Below are 24795 nucleotides of genomic sequence, written 5' to 3' on the forward strand. Positions count from 1 at the left end.
CCTCAGACTGGGGCGAAGGTTCATCTTCCAACAGGACAATGACCTTAAACACACAGCCAAGGTGTGGCTATGGGACAACTCTGTGAATGTGCTTGAGTGGCCCAGCCAGAGCCCAGACTTGAACCCGATTGAACATCTCTGGAGAGATCTGTAAATGGCTGTGAACCGACGCCCCCCATCCAACCTGATGGAGCTTGAGAGGTCCTGCAAAGAAGAATGGGAGAAACTGCCCAAACATAGGTGTGCCAAGCTTTTAGCATCATACACAAAAAGACTCAAGGCTGTAATTGGTGCCAAAGGTGCTTCAACAAAGTATTGAGCAAAGGCTGTGATTTATTTCATTTTATATTTTTTATAAATTTGCAAAGATTTCAAACAAACTTCTTTCGCGTTGTCATTATGGGAAATTGTTTGTAGAATTGAGGAAAATAATGAATTTAATCCATTTTTAAATAAGGCTGTAACATAACAAAATGTGGAGAAAGTGAAGCGCTGTGAATACTTTCCGGATGCACTGTATTCATAGCTGCAAAATAAAAGCCCTTTAATGTGTGCATGTAAAAATGTGAGAGATGGAACATAGCATAGGAAATTAAAAGATGTCAGTTTGATCTTGTCATGTGTTACTGGGGCAGATGTATTTGTTTCACTCAATTGAGTGACTCAGTCCTGAAAAATCTCAGACAAGAACTGTAAGTTTACTAGTATAACAGGAAGAATCCAAAAATGAAAACTTAGTTTCATTTGCATTTACAAGAACACAGCTGAATTAAATTCCATGTTAAGTCACATTTTCTTTTACTCATTTATGCAAATATTACAAATATCAATTTTTTTTCATTTAGTCCCAATATGTCCCTTTAATTTTGTTAAAGGGACATATAAAACACACTTTGTGTGCAGCAAACAAATATGTCCACTTACTGCAGGACCACATGTTTGTCAGTTAAGGGTGCTATTGTTTAATTTGACAGCCACAGGTACAAACAATGCTGCTCTTTTGCTCTGTTTTGGTCTCAAAATTATCTCTGCAGGGCGGGAATGAGAGGCGTAGCTAATTCCACGTCTCAGTCACGTGAAAGTTTCAGAAAGCTAAAATAGCTTACAGCACCTTTAAGCCAGTATTTACTGTAATATAATATTTCACTGAATATTAAAGGGATAGTTCACCCCAAAATATTTCTCTCATCGTTTATTCACTTCTGCGGAACACAAACAAAGATATTATGATGGATGTATGATGTGTTTTGTACCATTGACTGCACTTGAACACACTCTGCTCATGCTTCAAGTTTGAAGAAATGTAATCGAAACATTAATCATGAATGTGCCAAGGAGACTGCAGATGTCAAGTGGAATAAGTTATAGTGGAAAAGTTGTTACATTTTGGTCTGTTTTTCACCCAGAACTGACTGTATTGCTTCAGAAGGCATTGATTAAACCACTCGAATCATATGGTTTACTTTTATGCTGCCTTTATGTCCTTTTTGAAGCTTGAAACTTTTGGGCCCCATTGACTTGCATTGTACAGACAAACAGACACAGATCACATCTCCATCAAAATATCTTCATTTGTGTTCCGCAGAAGAAAGTCAATTAGGGTTAATTAAGTAAATGCAGGAAACATGTATTCTTCAAAATATCTTCGTTTGGGTTCTGCAGAAGAAAGTGAATCATGAGTTTGAGATGGTATAAGGGTGAATAAATAATGAGAGAATGTTAATTTCTGAGTGAACTATTCCTTTATCATTAAATCTGTTAAAATTGAACTGTTAATTTGTGCTGCTGATGGATGGATAGATGGTAGCCATTTCTTTCTTTCTTTCTTTCTTTCTTTCTTTCTTTCTTTCTTTCTTTCTTTCTTTCTTTCTTTCTTTCTTTCTTTCTTTCTTTCTTTCTTTCTTTCTTTCTTTCTTCCTTTCTTTCTTATTCTACTCTTTTGTATGTACAATATAAACATATGAACCTTTGTTTTGAGACTGTCTTGTTCTGTGATTGTTTGTTTATAGCAGTATTTCAAACTATTTGTTACGGTTAGTTGTACATTTTATGTAATTTATGGGTTTTACGTCTATTTGTAAGCTTCTAAAATGAGCGTCTATGAGAAGAGGGATGAGAGGGTTTCTGTTTAAAGACCAGGGTCCTCAGTTTCCAGCTGTTTGTACATGAAGAGCGATGCTTCCATGACAGCTCCTGTTACATTTAGTGGGAAATCAGAGCCCGACAATCCAAGGTAAGCGTGTTGGGTCTCTGTTGAATATAGACTCTGGATGTTCATAAAGCCATTTTTTTTTCATTCAATACTGGAACATAAAAATAGCACTGTTACATCCAAAATTTCTCAGTGCTATATATTTTATTAAAACTTATTAATGTATCACCTTGTGAGCTTATCATCATGTACTATGGCAGACCATTGGAATAATTTGTGAGCCCTAGCCGAGTATCATGTCTCAAATCACTTCAAGTCTCATGTTGCAAATCACTTGGGTCAGGATGCTACCTTAGAAGGTAGTTGTCTATAAATACAGTAGTATAAAGCACGGCAGTTCATTAGGTTTTGGAACAGAGCCATCTTCTGAATTTTTATCATCTGTTTTTATGTTTTCATCACATTGACACTGAGGCCACATCCACACTAATACACACATCCACACTGTTTACATTTTCTATTTTTTAATGTTTTCTTTGTCTAAAGTTTGTGGTACTAGAGTGTGCTTTTGAAAGTCTTCATGTTTGGTTGAGGAAATCGTAGTTCTAGTGTGGATGAGAGGTATAAACGTAGCAAAATAATGTGTTTTCAGTCGAAAATGTAATAGTGTGGGCATTTAAAACAATTAAAATTTCGTTTTACTGAAGCATTCAACAACCTTAATCTGACGTTTAAATTTAAAATACTTTTTTCGCTACTATACCTTTAATAATGTAAAGGTGAAATTACTTTTTATTCATTTTATTTATTTTTCAGCAGAAAAAGATACGCAGTTTCAGAATTGCAATTGTTAAAATTTTTATAAAAAAAACCTTTGCCTAAAACATTTCTTTAGGAAGTGTTTTTTTTTTCCTTAAAAAAAAAATGCTATTCCAAATATACATAAAAATGGCATATAAAATAGTACTAATAATAATTTTAGCATTTAAAATTAAATATTTTTATACTATTAAAACAACCCCAATTCCCCCCAAAAATTGTACATTCGTAAATTTGTAAAGATTTGTAAATTCGATATATTCTTTACTATATTGAAAGCACTACAACAACACATTATTTGATGTTTTACCTTGTGTAATTATTAGTTTTTTTTATTTACACTAATTTCAAATCAGATCATTGCAATACACAAGTTGGGACAGTTGAGTATTTACAACTGTTTAACATTACCATTTCTTCTAATAACTTTTTGTGCACTGAAGACACAAGTTTGTTAAAAGACTAGTTCAGCCAAAAATGAAAATTCTCTTATTATTTACTCATGCCATCCCAGATATGTATGACTTTTTTTGTTCTGCTGTCCATGCAAGTGAATGATGACCAAAATTTTGAAGCAGCAGCAAGGCAACATGAAAGTAATCCATACAACTCCAGTGGTTAAATCGCTAAAGTATTTAAAGTAAAAAAAGATCAATATTGATCTGTTGCTCACCCACACCTATCACATCGCTTCTGAAGATATATATTTATCCACTGGAGTCTTATGGATTACATTTATGCAGCATTTATATGCTTTTTTAGCTTCTAATTTTTGGTACCAATTCACTTGCATTATGAGAACATACAAAGTTGCAATATTCTTTTACAAATCTTTTGTGCAGCAGAAGAAAGAAAGTCATACACATCAGGGATGGTATCAGGGTGAGTAAATTATGAGAGAATTTTAATTTTTGGTGGAAATATCCCTTTAAGTTTAGCATGCAGAATTTTTCCCCATTCATCCATTATGCAGATCTTCAGCTGCACAAATGTATGGGTCTTCGTTGCTGTATTCTCATTCATTCTAAATTGGAGACAGGTTAGGAAAGCAGGCAGTATGTGGTTTGGCGTTGTCCTGCTTGAAAATGCAGGGATGTCCCTGGAAAAGTTGGCGCCTGGATGACACTGGATGTAACTGGATGTTACTCATCATTTTTAAATACCTCATATTTGATTTCTTTCTATAGATTATCTGGCTGTATGGTGACACAGGATTACTGTTCTTATCTGGCTTCAGCTCTGAATTCAAACCCCTTACACCTGAAAGAACTGGATCTAAGCTACAACCACCATGGAGATACAGGAGTGACACTGCTCTCTGCTAGACTGCAGGATCCAAACTGCAAACTAGAGAAACACAAGTAAGAGGGTTACAAATTGTTAGGACACGGTTCATGTCTGTGAGTGTTTTCAGAAAGAGTTCGATTGCAAATGCAGGCATTTTGGCAAACCTGAGCACAGTTTGTGACATTGTTGATATCTCTTCTGAAACTCTTGAAGAGACACCTGGGAGGTTACTGCTGTCTATTTTTCAGGAGAAAAATATGAGAAGCAGACTTATTAGACAGGATTTGCTATTTTCAATTTAATCTATTGAATTGTCTCCATTAATATCTCCATACAATTTCTAAAATAAAACATTCTGTCTAGGAGAAACAATTGAGGTGTTCAAGAGATCTGATTTGTGATTTTAATTTTTTTTGGCAACATAATTTTATTCCAAGGCTAGATTTACTTTACAGAATACATCTGTGATTATATGTTTCTTCAACACTTTTTAGTGTTAAGATGATTTATCTTCCCTTATGTTTTTCTTTAAGTTTGCACCACGGAGAACCCTTCTGGATCACTCCAGGTTTACGAAAATGTTTGGCCTCAATCACACACACACACACACACACACACACACACACACACACACACACACACACACACACACACACACACACACACACACACACACACACACACACACACATATATATTTATTGACAAGGATGTTATCATTAAAAACTATTACGAAAACTAGCAGTGAAAAAATATTTTGCAAAAGACTGCAAACTAACCGGAAACTATAATTGGGTGCTAAAATACAAACAAAATAATTGTTTTGTTAATAAATTTCATTAAAAAAAATTATGTTCAGGCATTAAATTCTACATGGCACAAGCACTTTGTACTTGTTTTCTGTTAGCCAAAAAGCTCACTCACATGTGATGTGTCAAGCCAACCAACTCATACGGTGTAAGCTGCTAGATCGTTTGATGTGTAATTGGGTAGCCAATCAACTTGCGTACTCTCTCTTTGCTTAACATTTAAACTGGCTCAGTTAAATTAGCTGCGAGAGTTTTCTTTAAAACCCACAGCTTCACATTTCTAGGTCTGTTACATTGGGATTGTAATTATGTTTAATTGTGCAGCAGTGTGTCATACATGCTTGATGCAGCATGACTCTGGTTTTTCTAATTGTGCAGAAGCAGCAGAATATCCATATGCTTAACTCAGTATCTCTGTGTATGTTCTAGCAGTAGCAAGTCTCAATAATTGCTCTGCAGCAGCAGCATAGCAGATCTTGTCTGCCAGGATCAATATCCTATTCATATGTCATACCTACATTAACATGCTAAGTCTTTAAGAGAGTTCTAATGACTGAACTTTTTGTTTAGGTGTTTTCAGTTAAAGTTTGATGGTCTGGTTTAATAAAGTCTGACACTAGACTATCAATGTACCAACTAATTAGAGAAGAAGCAGCCATCTGATTGACATGATGAACAGTTTGCTTGTTGCATTTTCTGATAAAGTTTTGTGTGTCTCAAAGGCAACTGGAACAATTTGGGGTGCTGTGTTATAAGGGATGAGTACTAAAACAAACGAAAACTATATACGAACAGTTAAACCTAACTAAAATTAAACTGATGTTGAAAATCAAAATACAAAATCTTAATTAAAACTAATGAAATTTAAAAACTGTAATACCGTGGTAATAGGTGTTGTAATATATGTTCTTCTTTGCAGATGCCTGTGATCTTACAATGGATCCAAACACAGCAAACCCACGTCTTAGTCTCTCTGAAGGGAACAGAAAGGTGGCGCATATTAAAGAGATACAGCCATACCCTGATCATCCAGAGAGATTTAATCGGCAAGAACAGGTTCTGTGTAAAAAGAGTCTGTCTGGACGCTGTTACTGGGAGGTTGAATGGAGAGGTTGGAGTAACATAGCAGTGACATATAAAAGCATCAACAGGAAAGAGGGGACTAACTGTAGGTTTGGGATGAACGAGTGTTCCTGGAGTCTTTTAATAAAAATAAAAAATAATAAAATAAATTGATCAATTGTCACACATTATACATACATTTCTGCATATACATAGTGAAATTATTTATTTTTCACATATCCCAGCTAAGCTGGGGTCAGAGTGCAGGGTCAGCCATGATACGGCACCCCTGGAGCAGATAGGTTCAAGGGCCTTGCTCAAGGGCCCAACAGTGGTGTCTTGGTGGCGATGGGGCTTGAACCCCTGACCACTGCCCTTTTATGCAATGCTGATGTGTACATTGCCTGGTAAGGTTCTAAAAACACAGACATACCTTTCTGTACACCCCCCTCGAACAGAATTGGAGTGTATTTAGACTGGGCGGGTGGCAATCTGTCCTTCTACAGCATCTCTGACTCAGACACACTCACGCACATATATACATTCCACGCCACGTTCACTTAGCCCCTATATGCTGGATTTTGGGTATATGATGCCTCTGTGTCTCTGTGCCCGAAGGAACAACTTTCAGTGATGAACAGAAGGGAAATTTCACACACTGAAAAAAGTATTTAACTCACTAGGATACTCAAACACAACAACTAAGTAAAATGCAATGCTTTTTAGCCCTTAAAGGTGCATTGCGTAATTTCTGCGTACTGAGTGGCATCAAACGAAAATTGCAAAAATAATAATAGTTTACGAACAGTTTATCCCAAAACTCCTACCACCCCTTCAGCTAACCATTTTTGGGGCATGTAGCCTTGCCCTAAACTCATGCTATTGTTTGAGATAGATATTGACACGTCATACCACTTAAACAAAGTGTTGAGCAATGGTGCTTACGCTTTTCAGTTAGTAAACCTATGAATGACTTCTAGCACTTTGCAAGGCTGTAACTACATATTTGGGATTGGGTAATAGTTTGAGAATCAGCTATTGAAAAGCCCATACATGTTCACCAATAATCTAAATATGTGGGTGGACCCTGTTTTTTTTGGCGTTGTTCCTGTATTTTTACTTTTGTAATGCTGTGTATGCTATTGGTATTTCTGTATTTTATTTAACACTGTTTTGTTTGACCACAGCTATGCTGCAACACTTTGTCAAAACTAATGTACCATTATTTTCCATTAAAGACCTTAAAAATCTAAATCAGTCTCAGATTTTCTCTCTCTATTTAACATACAAGTAATATTCTCTCTCTCTCCCTCTCACTCTCTGTCTCAATACAAATTGCTATATTCTATGTACCTTTGCATTGATACATCTCACATGGGGAAGGAATCACTAGCCTTTGTTTGCTATAAAATCCAAAAATGAATAGTGGATTAAGCAGTTTATCTTTTTATTTAGGTATTAATAAAACTAGATTTGGCTAGTTATTGACAAAGATGTATTATGTTCAGACTTTGTGTTTTGGTTTTTAAAAGTTTCCTTTTGTTGTTTGTTTAAATATATATATATAATTTATAATAATATTTATTTATAATGTTTTTTTTTTTTTGTAGCCTGTCTAGCGGGTACATTCGGTCAGAACTGCAGTCAGCCATGTGACTGCAACAATGAAGGGTCATGTAACCCAGTCAGTGGCCAGTGCAGATGTACACCTGGATGGACTGGAACCAACTGCCAACAGAGTGAGTTAATACACAAAGTCAAAAGATATAACTGAATGTTAATAAAATTTATTAATTTCAGCATTTATTGCAGGTTTCTCATGAAGAAATGTCACATTTCAGCCCAAAATATAAAGAAGAAAAAAAAAGACTACTATTAAGACATTACGATTTAATGACCCTAAAATTACCATTACTGTAATGCAAATATATAAATATGATAAAATAATAAAAATAAATAATAATAAAAAATACTGGTCTTAAGGGTAGGCTTCATTGCCTCATATGCAATTTATAATATATATATATATATATATATATATATATATATATATATATATATATATATATATATATATATTTATGTATATGTGACCTGAATATTTCTTAAAAACTTTAGTGAGATTCACCCATAAATTAATACATTATAAACTCAAGGCACATACTGTCTCTCTCTCTCTCTCTCTCTCTCTCTCTCTCTCTCTCTCTCTCTCTCTCTCTCACTCAGAGAACAGGGTGCTTTAGTTGGCTGCAGTTAGTAAGATGTAAGTGATTATGGTGATTTATAGTGAGGAGTTTGTAAGCACTGATAGCCACGATTCACATGTCATCACACAAATTACTGTATTCTGTCTCCATTACACACAGGAATGTTCACATGGGTTAATGCAGGCCTCTCACATGTGTGTGTGTGTGTGTGTGTGTGTGTATGTGTGTGTTTGCCATCAATTTTCTCTCTCTCCTCATCTTGTCTGTGTTTGCTTCTGTGTATAGCTTGCACACCTGGCTGGTACGGTACAAACTGTGAACAGAGATGCATCTGTCCAGCTGGCGTGGCCTGTGATCGTGTGACTGGCACATGTGGGTGCCCAGCGGGGTACACTGGGAACAGCTGTGAGATGAGTAAGAACTTTCTCTCATCCATCTGTCCATTTAAGCATCCATTTATCTCCAGCCTAATCAAAATGAAGTGAGCAATGACTAACATACGTTTCTAATTTACAATCAACATTTCATGCCATTCATCATGCTTGAATATGCTGAAAAGACACACACAAACACATGTTTGATTTCCAATCTGGTCTCATAGAATCTTGTTACTATGCCTACATTTTTGCAAAATGATTTTTATGTGTCTCGTTGTATGGATCGAAACACTTTTCACCCTGTTCTTCGCACATCGGCATCTTTTGACATCTAAACACTTTTACTATAGTGTGTGACTTGGAAGGCGATACATTTTAATGTTTGCATTACAGTACCAACTACAGTACATTTACAAGCTTGTTCGGGCAACATTAAATTGCACAGTAGCTCAACTGATGTTGCTGATGGTGTTGCACTTGTGATGCAAAAGACTGCAGTACAAATCCTGAAGAGCACACAAGACATGTGAGCCGAAAGTGTCATAGAAAATGACGTGGTTGCTTCAGCTATTGCTTTTTTTATTATTGTTTTTAATGACACACTTGGTTAGGTTTAGGTTTAAGGTTTAGAGTAGGTATGTAGATTTTGTTGAACTTGATAGAGCATCAACCTTAAAAACCTCATCTGTTTGAGAGACAATTCAACATGCTTTTTACTAGTTCATAGTCCATGAGCAAATTAAGGTAAACAGATTTGTCATGCTTCCATAATGGAGGGGCTCAAGCACAGGACTTGACTTGAGCTCTGAGATCCCTCTCGGACTGTCTGACTAAAGCGAGATATAGAAATACCATTTTACATTTATAAAGGTGGAAATGGGATAAAAGAATCATCACCTGTGCAAGGGAAGTAGTCGCTTATATACATGTATCCTTGTGATATGATTGGCAGGCCAAGATGAACATGCTCCTCCCGAACTTGCATTTAGAACTTCATTTAACGCCACTCAGTGGACATTTCACCTTGTATCTGCCACGATTACATGTAAGGAACCACATAATCGTTTAGCAAAAATGTCTCCACAGTCATGTAATTTTCATGAGATCAGGCTGTTGATTTCCTGCCATGGTGGGGACTTTCTTTGGGCTCCTATTGAGCAAATCATACTTTCTATCCCTTAACACTACCCACAAAGAAAACCCTCATAGAAACACTTTGGCATTTTTAGATGTAGTATTCTTACTAAATAAGACCGTAGGCTTGTTACCACAATGTAGATGATGTCAGATTAAACTCTCCACAATTTAGGCAAAACCTGACCCCCAACACACACACATTCTACTTTTCCTTGTAGTTTTGTATTTTTCAAATGACACACACTAGGGTTCTGCTCCTCACCACTTTCAACACCCCCACCCACCCTCTCTCTCTCTATGTGGATGTGAGACATCTGATAAAGGTTACTGCCGAGCTGCCAACTCAAACAGCAGGCTTTGTTTTCGTCTGTGTTAGGAAAAGAACGCTGAAACAAAGCAGACACACACACACACACACACACACACACACACATACACACACTGCAGTAGACATGGCTAACGACAACAGTCTAATTACTCTCTTTAGTCTGGAGTCAAAGCTTATCTCTTACACATGCTGCTGGGATGAACGGATTTACGCACACATTTTTACACAAGCATGCACATACACAAACTTGTTCTGCACACATATAAGAGCAATAAGGGTAGGCTGATGGCCCAGGACAAGTTTGAGTGAGTTTTGGGCCAGTTGATTGAACTGCCAGTTGTCCTATCAGGCTGGTGCTGCACTGTCGCTACATCTTACATTTGTTAATCACGTACCTGTATTCTTTACATTTACAGTATCTATCTATCTATCTATCTATCTATCTATCTATCTATCTATCTATCTATCTATCTATCTATCTATCTATCTATCTATCTATCTGTCTATCTATCTATCTATCTGTCTGTCTGTCTGTCTGTCTGTCTGTCTGTCTGTCTCTCTGTCTGTCACTCTTTTATATCCGTCTGTCTGTCTATCTGGCTGTCCATCTGTCCGTCCTAATAATAATAATAATATTTTACTATATATTTTATATTACTATATATATATATATATATATATATATATATATATATATATATATATAATGTTTTTGTTAAAAATGATTGTTTATCATATTTATGGCAGTGCCAGTGAAAACATAGGAAGGGCAAGTACAACTCTGACAAAATCTGTATTATTAAGCCCTGCATACATTTAAATCTGATATATTTCCACATGATCATGTTTCAGACATCCATTCAATTACACAAACTGAAGAAATGCATATATTATATAATAGACACATATGCTTTCACACAATCTGAAGGCCTGTCTTCTGTCAGATAGTCTAGACATGTGAAATTGTATGAGCATGAGCTTGTTTGAATGACGTTAAATGATATGTTTAGCCTCACCGTCGTATCATATCTTCTTCCTGTAGGAGGCCTGCTGCCTATTCAGAAATGGGGCCTGGACATCAGGACTTTATTATTGAAAACACACGCACGCACACACACACACACACACACACACACACACACACACACACACACACACACACACACACACACACACACACACTTGCTCATCTAAATGGGGACATATCATAGACTTCTATTTTTTATATATATATATTAACTAACTAACTACAATGACTATAAACTAATCCTAACCCATACCCTAAACCTAACATAAAACTTTTTGCATTATTACATTTTTTTAAATCATTTAATTTTTGTATGGACATCCCAAAATGTTTTGTCTGATTTAGTTCATTTCTGAGTACAAATTTGTCACCAAACTAAACAAACACACATTTAAAAATCATCTCTGTATGTACTGCATCATTTTCTCATGCTCTCTCTCTCTCTCTCTCTCTCAGTGTGTCCTCTGGGCAGATATGGTGTGAACTGTTCTCAAGTGTGCACATGTTCTAGAGAAAAACAGAGCTGTCACCACGTCTCTGGGAAATGCATCTGTCCACCTGGTTACTATGGCAACCATTGTCACCTCAGTAAGGCAAATGTAGTCAAATCTTTGTCTGAATTGGTTGACTTGATAAAGTTGTTTTTTAATTAATTCAAACTAATTGATCATCCTATAGTATAAACTGAGCTAACAGACAACTTCTGAATCTAGACTTAACTTTAACATAACTCTTCTAAACTCTAACTCAAACCCTTAAAAACCTCCAATACTTGTTTTAGACTTGTACTCTGAGCTGTTTCTGCTCCTTATAGGATGTCGAGAGGGCACCTACGGGCCATACTGTAAAAAGCGGTGCAGATGTGCCAATGGAGGGCGATGTGACTTCAGGACTGGCTCTTGCCTCTGCCAGCCTGGATACTTGGGACCTGACTGCAACACCAGTAAGAGATTAAGACTAAATCAGTTAATGTGATTGTTCACCCAAAAATGAAACTTCTCTCGGAATTTACTTACCCTTATGCCATCCCAGATGTGTATGAATTTCTTTCAGATGCTGAACACAAATTAAGATTTTTAGAATAATTTCTCAGCCCTTTTGGTCCATACAATGCAAGTGAATGGGTGCCAACATTTTGAAGCTCCAAAAATCTCATAAATCAGCATAAAAGTAATCCATAAGACTCCAGTGGTTAAATCAATATCTTCAGATATCCAAAGATAGTCTAGGCTATAAGTGCCTGTATGTTCTGTACAGTATATTTCAGATTCCTATTTTGTAAGCGTACACTTGTCACGTCATTTCCAAATGATCACCAGTCGCCAAATCAGGATTTTGCATTGCAAAATAAATCTCGACCTTTTGACTTCCTCCTTTTACCAAGTGAAGGCAGGGCGAGACAAATTGGATGCAGCTGAAAGGTTAATAATTTACAGAAACTCGTAAATGTGAATTACGATATGAATGTAGATATGACCATCTTTGTGTCTTAGGTTGTCCAACGGGGCGGTACGGAAAAGACTGTTTTCAGGTGTGTTCATGTGGGGAAGGAGGACGATGCCACCCAGTGACTGGAAGATGTAACTGCGCCCCTGGTAGAATGGGACAGTCCTGCGAACAAGGTAGATAATCAACAGTTTGCACTTTGAAAAGTTGTGTCACTCTTCCTCATTTTTCCACTTCTTATTTGCTTTGTTCTTCACATATCTTCCCTATTTTCCCCATCTTTCTGCCTTTCATCTCTATTTATCTTCCTCACACATCTATGTCTGACCAGTGCCAATCAAACAAGCATTCACGTCTTTATTTTGTTAGAATGTGGAAACTATCAGAGACCTGATGACTTCATCAACAAAACAACACCCCAAAATATCCCCTCTAACAGTCCTGCACATAAAGGGACTTTTTACCCTGTTCCTGATTTTCTTCCATGGCTTATTTACAATATTTAGTTCACAAATTTCTCCAGTTTCCTGCGTCAGGGAATGTGATCGCAGTGCCCATTTTCCTGAAGAACAGAAGCGAGAGATCAGATTCCTAATCTCTGTGTTTTATCGCTCATCAGCAGGAACAGAACGGGACTTTCCAGGAGGGTTTTTCTTTGCCTCTTCGAAAATGCTTGCTTGCATTTGTCTATGGCGTGCCACTGCTTACGTTCTCTGTGTTTAATGTTTACAGATGACTATAAGTAGCTGGTTCTCTGTGTTCCGTGTCGGCAGAGCTGGCAAGGCAACAAATCAACAAATAAGCAAGCGAATCAAAGCGATTGGTTTATTGTTTTCCCAATCTAAATTACCCAGAGAAACATGATTGCTGTTTTACCGCGCTGCCAAATCATAGCCACTTTGCCATCACATAATGATCTAGTACTTAAGTCAACTTGTGTGTGGCTTGTGTGTGTTTGTGCATGTGTGTGTGGGTGTTTGTGATAGAGTGAACACATATGTGCCTAGCCTTTTAAATGCATTTTGAGGGATGAGAGAGTAAGCACTAATTGTAGTAATTGAAAAATTCAGAGTTTATTTGAAAATAATGCCATCTGAGCGATTGTTGATACTGGAAGTTTCAGTTGTGAGCATAGATATAATGATGATGCTTTTATTCTTAAGGGAAAGTTTGCTAAATGTTTCTTGAGTCATAATCTGTAACAATGGACACATACCCTGAAATGACAAAAAATAATGCAGGCTAAGTTCACTTGAATCATGAAATAATGTTATCAATTCTACATTTTAGCAATGTATACACGATTTCATTTTTATGTGAATTGTCTTCCCCAGTCAAAAACTGAAGCTCAGGATAAAATGAAGTATATTAATAGATAAACAAGTCAGGCTATTTTTATATAAACATAAATGGACACAGAATAGGTATAGTTTCATGCTAAGTATCCACTGGAAATTAAGTGTTGACAGTATAATTTTGTGATGGACTAGGACTAATCAGTGTTTGGTAAACCCGCCTTATGTGGTTTTCCTCTAAGTCAAATTGAAGACAGATTTATGCAACGTGGTGAAATACAGAGCATATAGGTACAGCCAAAATATTTAGCACATTTAGTTTCCACATACTGAAACTAATTAACATAAGTCTCATCTACCCATACATCGATTCATATATGTTTTCATTGTAATTTAGCATCCAATAATGATCATTCTCTCATAATTTACTCACCATAATGCCGTCTCAAACGTGTATGACTTTCTTTCTTGTGTGGAGCACGAACCAAGATATGTTCATTGATCTATGATCCGTTTATATCCATACAATGCAAGTCAATGTGGTCTAAAACTTTCAAGCTCCAAAAAGGATGTAAAGGCAGCATAATTGTTAGAAAGGTAATACATAGGACTTCTCAACACCAAAATGGGTTAATCCATGTATTCTGATGTGATGCGATTGTTTTTGGGTGAGAACGGACCAAAATGCAACTTCTTTTTCACTATAAATCTTGACATCTGCAGTCTCCAAGGCATGATCATGTTTGAAGTCAAGATTTATAGTGATCCGTTCTCACCCATCGTATCACATCAGATGACATGGATTAACCGACTCAAGTCCTATGGATTACCTTTATGCTGCCTTTATGTCCTATTTTGGAGTTTGGAAGTGTAGGACCCCATTGACTTTCATTGTACAGAAAAACAGACATCACATCTCCATCAAAATATTTTTGTTTGTGTTCTGCGGAAGAAAGAAAGTCAATTACGGTGAATAAATGATGAGAGACTTGTCATTTTTAGATGAACAATTCCTTTTAATTGACATTAAATGCAAAATTGTCCTCCATGCAGTGTGCTCAAGAGGACGCTATGGGGCGCAGTGTCGGAGATTGTGTACGTGTGCGAACGGAGGTGTGTGCGACCCTGCAGATGGGACGTGTAGATGTCGGTTGGGCTGGACTGGGCAACACTGTGAAAGAGGTAAATAAGTCCGCAGATACACAGGAGTCAGATATTATACTGTTCTGTCAAAGTTGAGTGTTATTGTTTTGTCTAAGGGGCTGTTCAGATCGAACACGTTGTTGAGTTAAAAAATCAAGATGCAGTGCAATGGAACAGAATGAAGGTGTCTTGAGGCACCATTTTTGGACACAGTGTCTTTAAAGCAGGGTGCTCTTGTGCATGATGCTGAAAAACAGCAAGACGTGTCGCACTGTTAGAAGACCGGTTCAAAAACCAACACAGCCACAAAAAATTTTTTTCGGTTTGAACGGAAGTCAACCCACAGTGGATGACATCCTGAAATATCCAGAGTTAAAATTTTTGTTTTGTGTAACTGTACATTTAATTCCAGTGTTTATTTCATAGCGTGTATTCCAGGTCACTATGGAGTGAACTGCGAGCAGGAGTGTTTGTGTCAGAATAACGGAACATGTGATCGTTTTACGGGGTGCTGCTCTTGCCCGTCTGGATACTACGGCCCCGCCTGCCAACACCGTGAGTGATAGATAGTTTCTGCAACAACACTCATTAAAGTGTAATATTAATATAAAAGGGAAATCTGATATTATATCTAATCTAACACTTCCATATGGCAGAATGTCCTGCTGGCTCTTTCGGCGAACTCTGTGCACAATCATGTGACTGCAGTCAAGGACAACTTTGTGATCACATGACGGGACACTGCGCGTGTCCTCCAGGTTACCACGGTGAACATTGTGAAAAAAGTAAGTAATCACTGTTGTAAAACAACATAAAAACAAAACATATAGACCTTAAACTGAAAGTCTTGTGTATGTGTTCAGAGAGGACAGGAGTATGTCGGTTTGATGGAGTCTCTGTCTGTGTGTGTAACAGGTTGTGAGGCTGGGCGTTTTGGCCGTGGTTGTGCTGAACTCTGTGAGTGTGATGGGGCTCCCTGTAATTCTACCACTGGACAGTGTCTATGCCCACCCGGAAAGACTGGAGAACACTGCGAGAAAGGTACACAGTATACACACACGCACACACACACACACACACACACAAACCTCCTTCACTCCTAAATTCATCCTTCATCTCTCTCAGTATGTGACAGTGGGTCATATGGTCCAGGCTGCTCTTTCTCATGTCAGTGTGCTCATGGAGGCCAGTGTGACCAGCACACAGGACACTGTTTCTGTCCTCTCAACTGGCTGGGACCAACTTGTGAGGAAGGTAAATGTCTGTATAAATGCATAATGTTAGCTTGTTTTTACTTAGATATATCTTGGGGACAAAATTGTCAGCTGAAATTGAATTAAAGTGATTAAATCTCTGGAGAAGTCCTCAAAAGTGTGTGTGTGTGTGTGTGTGAGATTGTGTGATTGTGTGTGTGTGTGTGTGTGTGTGTGTGTATGTATGAGCGTGTATTTATCACTTTGTGGGGACCAAATGTCCCCATAAGGATAGTAAAACCCGAAATTTTTGACCTTGTGGGGACATTTTGTCGGTCCCCATGAGGAAAACAGCTTATAAATCATACTAAATTATGTTTTTTGAAAATGTAAAAATGCAGAATGTTTTCTTGTGAGGTTTAGGTTTAGGGGTAGGGTTAGGTTTAGGGGATAGAATATAAAGTTTGTACAGTATAAAAACCATTATGTCTATGGAAAGTCCCCATAAAACATGGAAACCAAACATGTGTGTGTGTGTGTGTGTGTGTGTGTGTGTGTGTGTGTGTGTGTGTGTGTGTGTGTGTGTGTGTATGTGTGTGTGTGTGTGTGTGTGTGTGTGTGTGCATATATATATATATTTTTTTTTCACCAAAAATTGTTAATGTTATTTTTTTAGGTGTAGGGTTAAAGTTAGTCTTTAGTCATTCTAATTAATGTAGCTTTATATATAAACAACAGAAGGCAATGGAATGTTAAGTTTCACTGCATAGGATAAAATGCGATTACTGGCTTGATGATGATTCAATTTTTTTTTCATGGCATATTTCAGAAAACAAAAGACAAACAGAGCTGAATTGCTTCTTGACATTTCCACAAAAAGAGCAGAGCAGCTCCATTGACAGGTTGCATGTCTGTCATGAGCTGTATTCGTCCAATCTTGTTATCAATACTGCAAATATGAAAATAAGAACGTTAACCCGGAGTTTATGAATGTACAGTGTGAAACATCGGAACATGAATACCCAGGATTTATTATTAATCCAGGATAAAGATTGAACATTGTGAAACCTGAAACAGGTAACCCAGGATTCCGTTTACCCAGGGTTTAGAATGACGATGATCTGTTTTATAATATTCTTATACAGTATTTATAATTATTTTAGTTATTATATTCTAAATTACCTTTCTCAGTAAATATTGGTATGCAATTAAGATTTATTTGATTATCTTATCGGCGCATCATGTTATAAATTCGATTGATACATTTAAATTGATTGACAGACGTAAATCCCATAATGTCTTTTATAAATAGTTGGATGGTTGTTGGTTTTCATCATATACACACAAACATCAACTTGCTCCTATGAGATAGTGAAACTTAATACCCATGAAAATTTTTGGACCAATCGAAGAGATTCAATTAAAGGTAAAATAGGCAATTAAATAAGAAACATGAAAACAATCAAATACCATACCTGCTTTGAGTAAATCCACACCGTAAAGCCTGGTGTGGATTTTCTGATTGAGCTTTTTCCTTCTTGCCATAGATTGTCTTTAATCCTGTCAGTCACATGACACATAACTGACTGTTTCAGCTCCAAATGCTTATGAAAGCTTGTGTGACAGTATGAGTGTCAGCCTCTCTCTCTCTCTCTTTGTGTGTGTGTGTGTGTGTGTGTGTGTGTGTGTGTGTGCGATGGACCCCTGAGCTGTTAAGGGCCTCCTGTCAGTCTGCGTAACAGCACCTTTTACCGACGGTTATTTTAAGTGAATCACAGCAGGACATTTCACTGTGCGTGTGTGTATGTGTGTTTTCTGAATGAGTTTATGTAAGTTTATGAACGTATGACAGTGTGTATTTGAAGTGTCACAATTTGAAGTGAACGTCCCCACACCCAGACACACCAATCCATCCACACAATCTCTAAACCTGCACACCCCTAAAAATATGAATAGTTCTTTCACAGATTGCCTGGATACATTACAGTCCTCACTTCCTCTAATCATTATCCCTTTCTCAGTTTCATTATTGCATTTAAATAATATTAGCTTATGTCCTGGATGCCGATTGGTCAACATAGTATTCTAAATGGGCTACAATACATGGTATATTAACAGCTATGAAACAAAACACCTGTTCAGCAGCTACTGTGTATATCACTGCACTGCACGGCACTCATAGAATTATGGTTCTGAGCTGTTTAAAGGAATAGTTCACCCAAAAATGAAATTTCTCTCATAATTTACTCACCTTCATGCCATCCCAGATGCTTATGACTTTTTTTCTTCTGATGAACACAAACAAAGAATTTTAGAAAAATATCTTAGCTCTGAAAGGTCTAGACAATTCAAGTCAAAAGTCCAAAGCTTTGAAGCTCAAAAAGCACATAAAGGCAGCTTAAAAGTAATCCATACGACATATGACGAAAAATTACTTAAATATTGATCTGTTTCTCACACACACTTATCATAGCGCTTCTGAAGACATGGATATACCCACTGGAGTCGAATGGATTACTTTTAAGCTGCCTTTTTTAGATTTATTTGCTTCAAAGTTTAAGACCCTATTCACTTGCACTGTATGGACCTACAGAGCTGAGATAATCTTCTAAAATCTTTGTTTGCATTTAGCAGAAGAAAGAACGTCAAACACATCTGGGATGGCATGAGGGTGAGTAAATGATGAGAGATTTAAATTTTTGGGTGAACTATCCCTTTAAGCTTAGTTTACCTGTCAGAGATTACGTCTTTTAGCAGAAGGATGGCACTTTATACATTTGCTTAATAAAATAACATTTAACAGAAAATGTGTGTCCTTAACATATTTATTATAAATAAGTGTTTTATAAAAGCTGTTCATCATGACCAGCAACACCCTAAGGCTGTGACTGCATTCACAATATATCACAACCTCAAGAGCCAAATTGCTTAAAGGTGAAGTGTGTCATTTCTGTGCCACTATTGGCACTGAACATGATTGTGAAAATAATGACTGTTTTCAAATCCGAAGACTCCCCTCGTTAGCCATTGGTCAGTCAAATAGAGAGTCACACCTCAAACACACACCAGTGGTTATTTGATTGGGATGCTCAAACAAACAGAGCAATGTTTGAATGCACACATTGTTTACACTTTTTGGGGAAACCAACCTATTAATAGCTTACTTATAATTGTCTGCATGTTAAGCTGGTATAGGAAGTATTTTGACATAAAAATAAAAGAAATGCACAAAATTTCAAAACCGACAGTGATACAAATGAAAACAAAATGAGTCAATACCAATGAGACAATAATTAAGTTTCTCTTTCTGTCTTTCTCTCAGGTGCTTTGGTAGACCATGTGCTCTCTCATGTAAAGAAGTGGAGACGGCGTGTTTCACACTCCTAGTCCTGCTACGAGCACACACACACACACACTCCACTAACATCCCACTAGAAGGCGAGTGGCATGGGTGAATGAGTATGTGAGTGGAGATAAGGCTTGTATTATGGGTTTTTCCCCCAGACAAGCAAGCCACAGAAGAACAAGTACAAGGAAGCAATGCTACACAACAAAGACACACAAGCGTACCTTCTAGACACAAAGAAGATCACTAACAGTCTGTCAGTGAATATGTGTATGTTTGTGTCTTTCTAGGTAATCATTCGGTATACGTTTGTAAGCAGGTCTGCATTTATGAACGTGTCAATAATATGATCATCACGCACATTACAGAGGACAAGTTGGACATGACATTAGTGTCATGAGCTCTGTGCGTGTGTGTGTGTGTGTGTGTGTGTGTGTGTGTGAGTACACTCTCAATTCCTTTCAAAGCAAACATCCCACAACAGTCAGTCAGACCAAACCATGCGATCAGCCAAACGCCCACCATGCCAAAAAGCCCAACCAAACTTCTCTATTATAGGATCAGAGTTAACCCGCAACCGCTCATTTCTATAGTACATACCACAAATACACAGCTAAAGTGCCACTCAAGTGGCCTCCCATCGGAATACCACCACACACAATCGGCTTTCTTCCGTCCATACATATTATACACTATAAAATGTACCTTGTAAACATACACCAACACTAAAATTAAAGTGTTTTTTTTACAACATTGTCTGTAAAGTCCTCTCTTATGGTACTTAACTGTTATTTTTAAGTCATATGCAGCAAGAATTGAGAATATGTGCTATAGATATGCTTGTGCTATATACTGTATATTTTATTTAAACATTGGTTACACTCCATCTGGTTGACTCCTGTGGCTGATGTATTTCCTGTGATGTGATTCCCGTGACAGCATACCCAGCAGACTGTATTAACATGTAAATATTCAGTGTTGTCACCCATCATCGTGCCATCAGAGGTAAATTGTTAAAACTAAGCTGTCCAACAGGATTTAGACAATCCAAAGCTTGTAAACTGAATGAACAGTTCCTCCCAAAGATAGAACTGCCACGTCTTACATGCTAAACAATCCTAATCCATATAAATGACAGTGCTTAGTGTTCAATCAACAGTCTTTTACTGTAGAAAGTGCTGTAAAAAAAGGGGTTTTATTCCTCTGTCTTACCTTTATTTCTCTCAGGATGTTGTCAGACTGATGTACAATCTGGCTGTACTGTGAAAATACGTATTGGTGCTAAAAACTTTTGAATATACGTGTTTGTACAGAAAACATCTTGAATAAAATAATGACAAAACATTTATAATACTAATACATCATCATAGAATTTGTACTTTCATTATGTTAATTTAACCCTCAGAGACCCAGCGTAGCAGAATTGCAACGTTTGTTTACAGCAATTAAACAATATTTACAATAACCTATTTTGTATTACTACAATTGGTATAAACTACACATAACAGTAGCTGAACTGTATTACAACAGTAGTTTTGGTGGGAAAAATAATTGCATTATTCATCGCAAAGGAAAATGTGCTCAAAAAAGATTTTTATAATCAGTGGTCAAGGTGGAAAAAAGAAAATCCGTTAACTTCTATGCTTGGGTCTCTTAGGGTTAAATACAATTAATTCATTATTACATTAATACAGTAAAATGTTAATGCATTGCAGTAATAAGCATCTAATGCGAATCGCCATAGATATTAATAGGAATTACAAAAAAGGTCAAATATTCAGATGGATAACGGTAATGAGAGTTTTCCTGAAATGTGGGAAATATGCTTAATTGTTATTAAAAATAACGCAAACATATAAAACAATCTTGTAACACTTTACAATAAGATTGTTCTGTATTTGTTAATCAGCTACATTAAAATGACCTAACAATGAGCAATACTTTTACAGCACTCATTGTTAATGTTCATTTCTGTATACACTAATTACATTTACTTTAATTAATGCGTTGTGAACTAACATGAACTAACAATGAACAGTTGTACTTTTATAAATGAATCTTAAAGCTACACTATGTAACTTTTAAAAAAAATATCTAAATATTATTAATGAGAGAGTGCAACAAAAATCCATCTTACAAATCATGATCTTTACCCAAACAAACTTTGATAAACCTATAATAATGATTTCTATTTTAGAGCCGTCTTTCGTCCATGTGTGTGACGTCATATCTGTACACAGAGAAAATAAGCTCCTGCTACTGTAGTGTGTTATAAAGGAAAATACACACACATGTATGGTTTGGGAGTAGCGATAAGCTGAAAGTTTTGTTGTCACAACGAATGAGAAAAATTGACCATGGATCATTCAATACGGCAACCTTCCGGGGAATCAACGTTTTTGTAAAAACAAAAAACAAAGATATCCCCGAACAGAGCAGAGTCCACAAGCAAAAAGGGAAAGCGTCAGAATCTGTAATAAAACCCGAATCAACATCGGCTTGGCTTTTTAGAGGTGGCGACAACTCCGAGATCTGAAAGGATTTAAAAGCGACCCAGAGATGGCTTTTATCTTACTCAACAGGTAAGATATTTTATTGACATGGTTTATGCATAATTGTGTAATCACACACTCGCATCTGTGTGTATATCATGAAATACAATAATTATACTGTAATCAGTGCAGAACTTTTCACATGCTAGCACACGTGTGTATTTTCCTTTATAACAGTAATTATTTATATAAATAAATCCTTTAGTCCTAGGCTTGCCAAGGTCATGTGAGTCTTGAAATTATGTTGACCACTGGTTGGAAACAATGACAATCTATAAATTTGTTACTTCCGTGGCCAGAATATCCTGCAGTTATAAAAACTTTACAGTGTTTGACCATATCAGACTACCAATCATAATGTCTAAAAGTTGCCTAACATTTGTAACGTGATTTATTTCAAAACATCAATGTTTCCAATAAGTCAAAACAACAGCATAAGACATGGCACTTATCTGCTCAGATGACATGTTTTTGGATATTCGTCTTTTCTTTTCTTTCGTTATTTATTTGTCTATTCGCTATGATAAGATGTCCTGAATCTATGTGAACACTGGTGCATCGAACCACATTCATGGTGTTGTTCAGTATCCTTTTCTGCATATTGCGGCGTCGTTTTGTGGTCCGTTCTACATAACGCGACGGCTCATTTTAGCTTATCGCGGCCCATTCTGTACTTTTCGCGACCGACCCACCGGCCCACTCAGTTTACCCGATGGCCATTCCCCCCCTGAAGGGCCCAAACGTTTGTCGGCCCACCGGGAAAATTCCTGGTATGCCAGATTACCAGTCCAGCCCTGCTTCTGAAGATATACATTTTACCACTGGAGGATGTTGTAATTGTATGGGTTACTTTTATGCTACCTTTATATGCTTTTTGGACCTTCAAAGTTCTGGCCACCTTTCACTTGAATTGTATGGACTTACAGAGCTGAGATATTTTTCTAAAAAAAAATCTTTGTTTTCTGCAGAAGAAAGTCATAAACATCTGGGATGGCATAAATGATTGGTGAGTAAATTAACTATCCCTTTATGGTATATTGAACTATCCCTTTAAGTGAAGTATTTTCTTTTGTTTATAGATCTAAACATCAACTTAATGTAAAGCACACACGCTATTATTTTTGATCACCCATGTGAAACATTTCTGTGTTGTTTGTAGGACACATATGTAGGTAGAGGGTAGTGGGACATTGTGGACATTGTGTGTGTGAGATATCACACTAGAGTGATAGCACGTTCCTCTCCACCTCTCAGACAGAAGGGTCAAACAAATCAGAGGTCACCTGCCTATACCTGTCTCCCACCCGAAAGCCCACCTCAGTGGAACGGCCCTCTTACGGCTTATGCGTGTTTGACCATATACTGTATGTGTGTGTTAGTCTCTGTCACTGCTGCCATCATGGTCTGTCCCTACAGCATTACTCAAGTGCAGTGGACCATCACTGCAGGTGGGAAAGCCAGGCAGAGACCCCTGCACCCTGACACGCTCTGCCCAACATGAGTGATGGAAGCTTGGGGGCTGTCGGTGGATTGAGCCCCTGAGTCTGATGGATGGGAGGGGCTCCACTAGCCGGACCATGTTGTGACAGCATACAGATGTTCTCCAATAATGTTTATCAGCCAGAGCCTCCAGCAGTGGATGACACACACCTGTTTCCAGTCAAACAGTGCTCTACAGGCCATCAATCCACACACACACACACACACACACACACACACACACACACACACACACACACACACACACACACACCTGAGTCCAGTCAAACAGACCTCCAAAGCCTATTCATTTAGTATGGTCTGGGTGGCCACAATACTGTACACTCGCTTTGATCAGTGGACGGGTGGCACATACAGACTGGACAAAGGTCTATCTTGTCTCTTTGGGTCGCTAGAGCTATCTGGCACAAACAGGTCAAAGCCAACAGACTCCATTTTTAGCTGCTCCTTATTGCATCCACACAGACATGTAGTCTATTACAAGAATTGGGTGAAATGTCAATGAGGCAAATTGCAATTTTACTGGAACGGCATTGAGATGGATTTAGTTTTACTACCCTGGTCTCGGGCCCTGCAGTCGCCAATCTTTGCATTCAATAAAAAGTATAATTAAACTGAGGCATGCAGATGAGTATGAACTGCATTTAAAATATCTTCTTAAAATGTGTGTCTTGCAAAGGAAGAAATTGGAGCCAGCGGTTTGTTACACACGGCCAGGCATTAAACATGCCCTGGAAATACTTTAGAGTGTCAATGTAGATCTGTTTATTTTTCATGAAGGATATTTAAAACACGTTTTGCAATGGATGTAATACAATTACAACACAACCCAGACTCATGAAAGCCTCTGTATTATAGCATACAGATACAGTTTAATAAGCGAAGACAGGCCTCGTTTCTGAAAGACAGCCAGATCAGGGCCTGCTGTGATGAAAGAACCCATTGGCGAGGTCAGATGCGATCTGGCGGGAACTCTAGCGCGGCAATTACGCGTACAGTGTCAGCGAAGCGACGCTATCGCCGCTGTCTTTTCGCGCCAATGAGATTAAGCTCTTCTCCTGCTATGCTCGCCCGTTCCCGGAGGGCCGTGACTTTTTGAACTGGCGATAAAATTG

The 24795-nt window shown here is 37.4% G+C and overlaps 2 protein-coding genes across 2 annotated transcripts in view; both read left to right on the forward strand.

Annotated features, from left to right (window-relative positions):
• The window catches only part of LOC127631759 (multiple epidermal growth factor-like domains protein 6), a 66255-nt gene extending 45397 nt beyond the window's left edge, over window positions 1-20858 (forward strand). The window contains exons 23-33 of the mRNA XM_052110066.1: window positions 7740-7868; window positions 8622-8750; window positions 11662-11793; window positions 12020-12148; window positions 12699-12827; window positions 15000-15128; window positions 15516-15644; window positions 15746-15874; window positions 16005-16130; window positions 16215-16343; window positions 19605-20858. Of these exons, the coding sequence (XP_051966026.1) occupies window positions 7740-7868; window positions 8622-8750; window positions 11662-11793; window positions 12020-12148; window positions 12699-12827; window positions 15000-15128; window positions 15516-15644; window positions 15746-15874; window positions 16005-16130; window positions 16215-16343; window positions 19605-19669 (1355 nt within the window). The 3' untranslated portion in view covers window positions 19670-20858. The remainder of the gene's footprint in view (window positions 1-7739; window positions 7869-8621; window positions 8751-11661; window positions 11794-12019; window positions 12149-12698; window positions 12828-14999; window positions 15129-15515; window positions 15645-15745; window positions 15875-16004; window positions 16131-16214; window positions 16344-19604) is intronic.
• LOC127631388 (NACHT, LRR and PYD domains-containing protein 9-like) lies at window positions 2089-7361 on the forward strand. Its single transcript, XM_052109494.1, has 3 exons — window positions 2089-2233; window positions 4159-4332; window positions 5987-7361. Exons 1-3 carry the CDS (start codon window positions 2166-2168, stop codon window positions 5994-5996), a joined length of 252 nt encoding a protein of 83 aa, XP_051965454.1. The 5' UTR covers window positions 2089-2165; the 3' UTR covers window positions 5997-7361.
• Window positions 20859-24795: the final 3937 nt, after the last annotated feature.

Source organism: Xyrauchen texanus, chromosome 38, assembly GCF_025860055.1.
Source record: "Xyrauchen texanus isolate HMW12.3.18 chromosome 38, RBS_HiC_50CHRs, whole genome shotgun sequence".
Lineage (NCBI taxonomy): Eukaryota > Metazoa > Chordata > Actinopteri > Cypriniformes > Catostomidae > Xyrauchen > Xyrauchen texanus.

What these genes read in the sequence shown, in the direction of transcription:
- LOC127631388 (XM_052109494.1), top strand. Translation starts at nt 2,166, where the DNA reads ATGAAGAGCGATGCTTCCATGACAGCTCCTGTTACATTTAGTGGGAAA. An exon ending in TCAGAGCCCGACAATCCAAG is followed by an intron (nt 2,234 to 4,158) that starts GTAAGCGTGTTG and finishes TTCTTTCTATAG; the next exon opens with ATTATCTGGCTGTATGGTGA.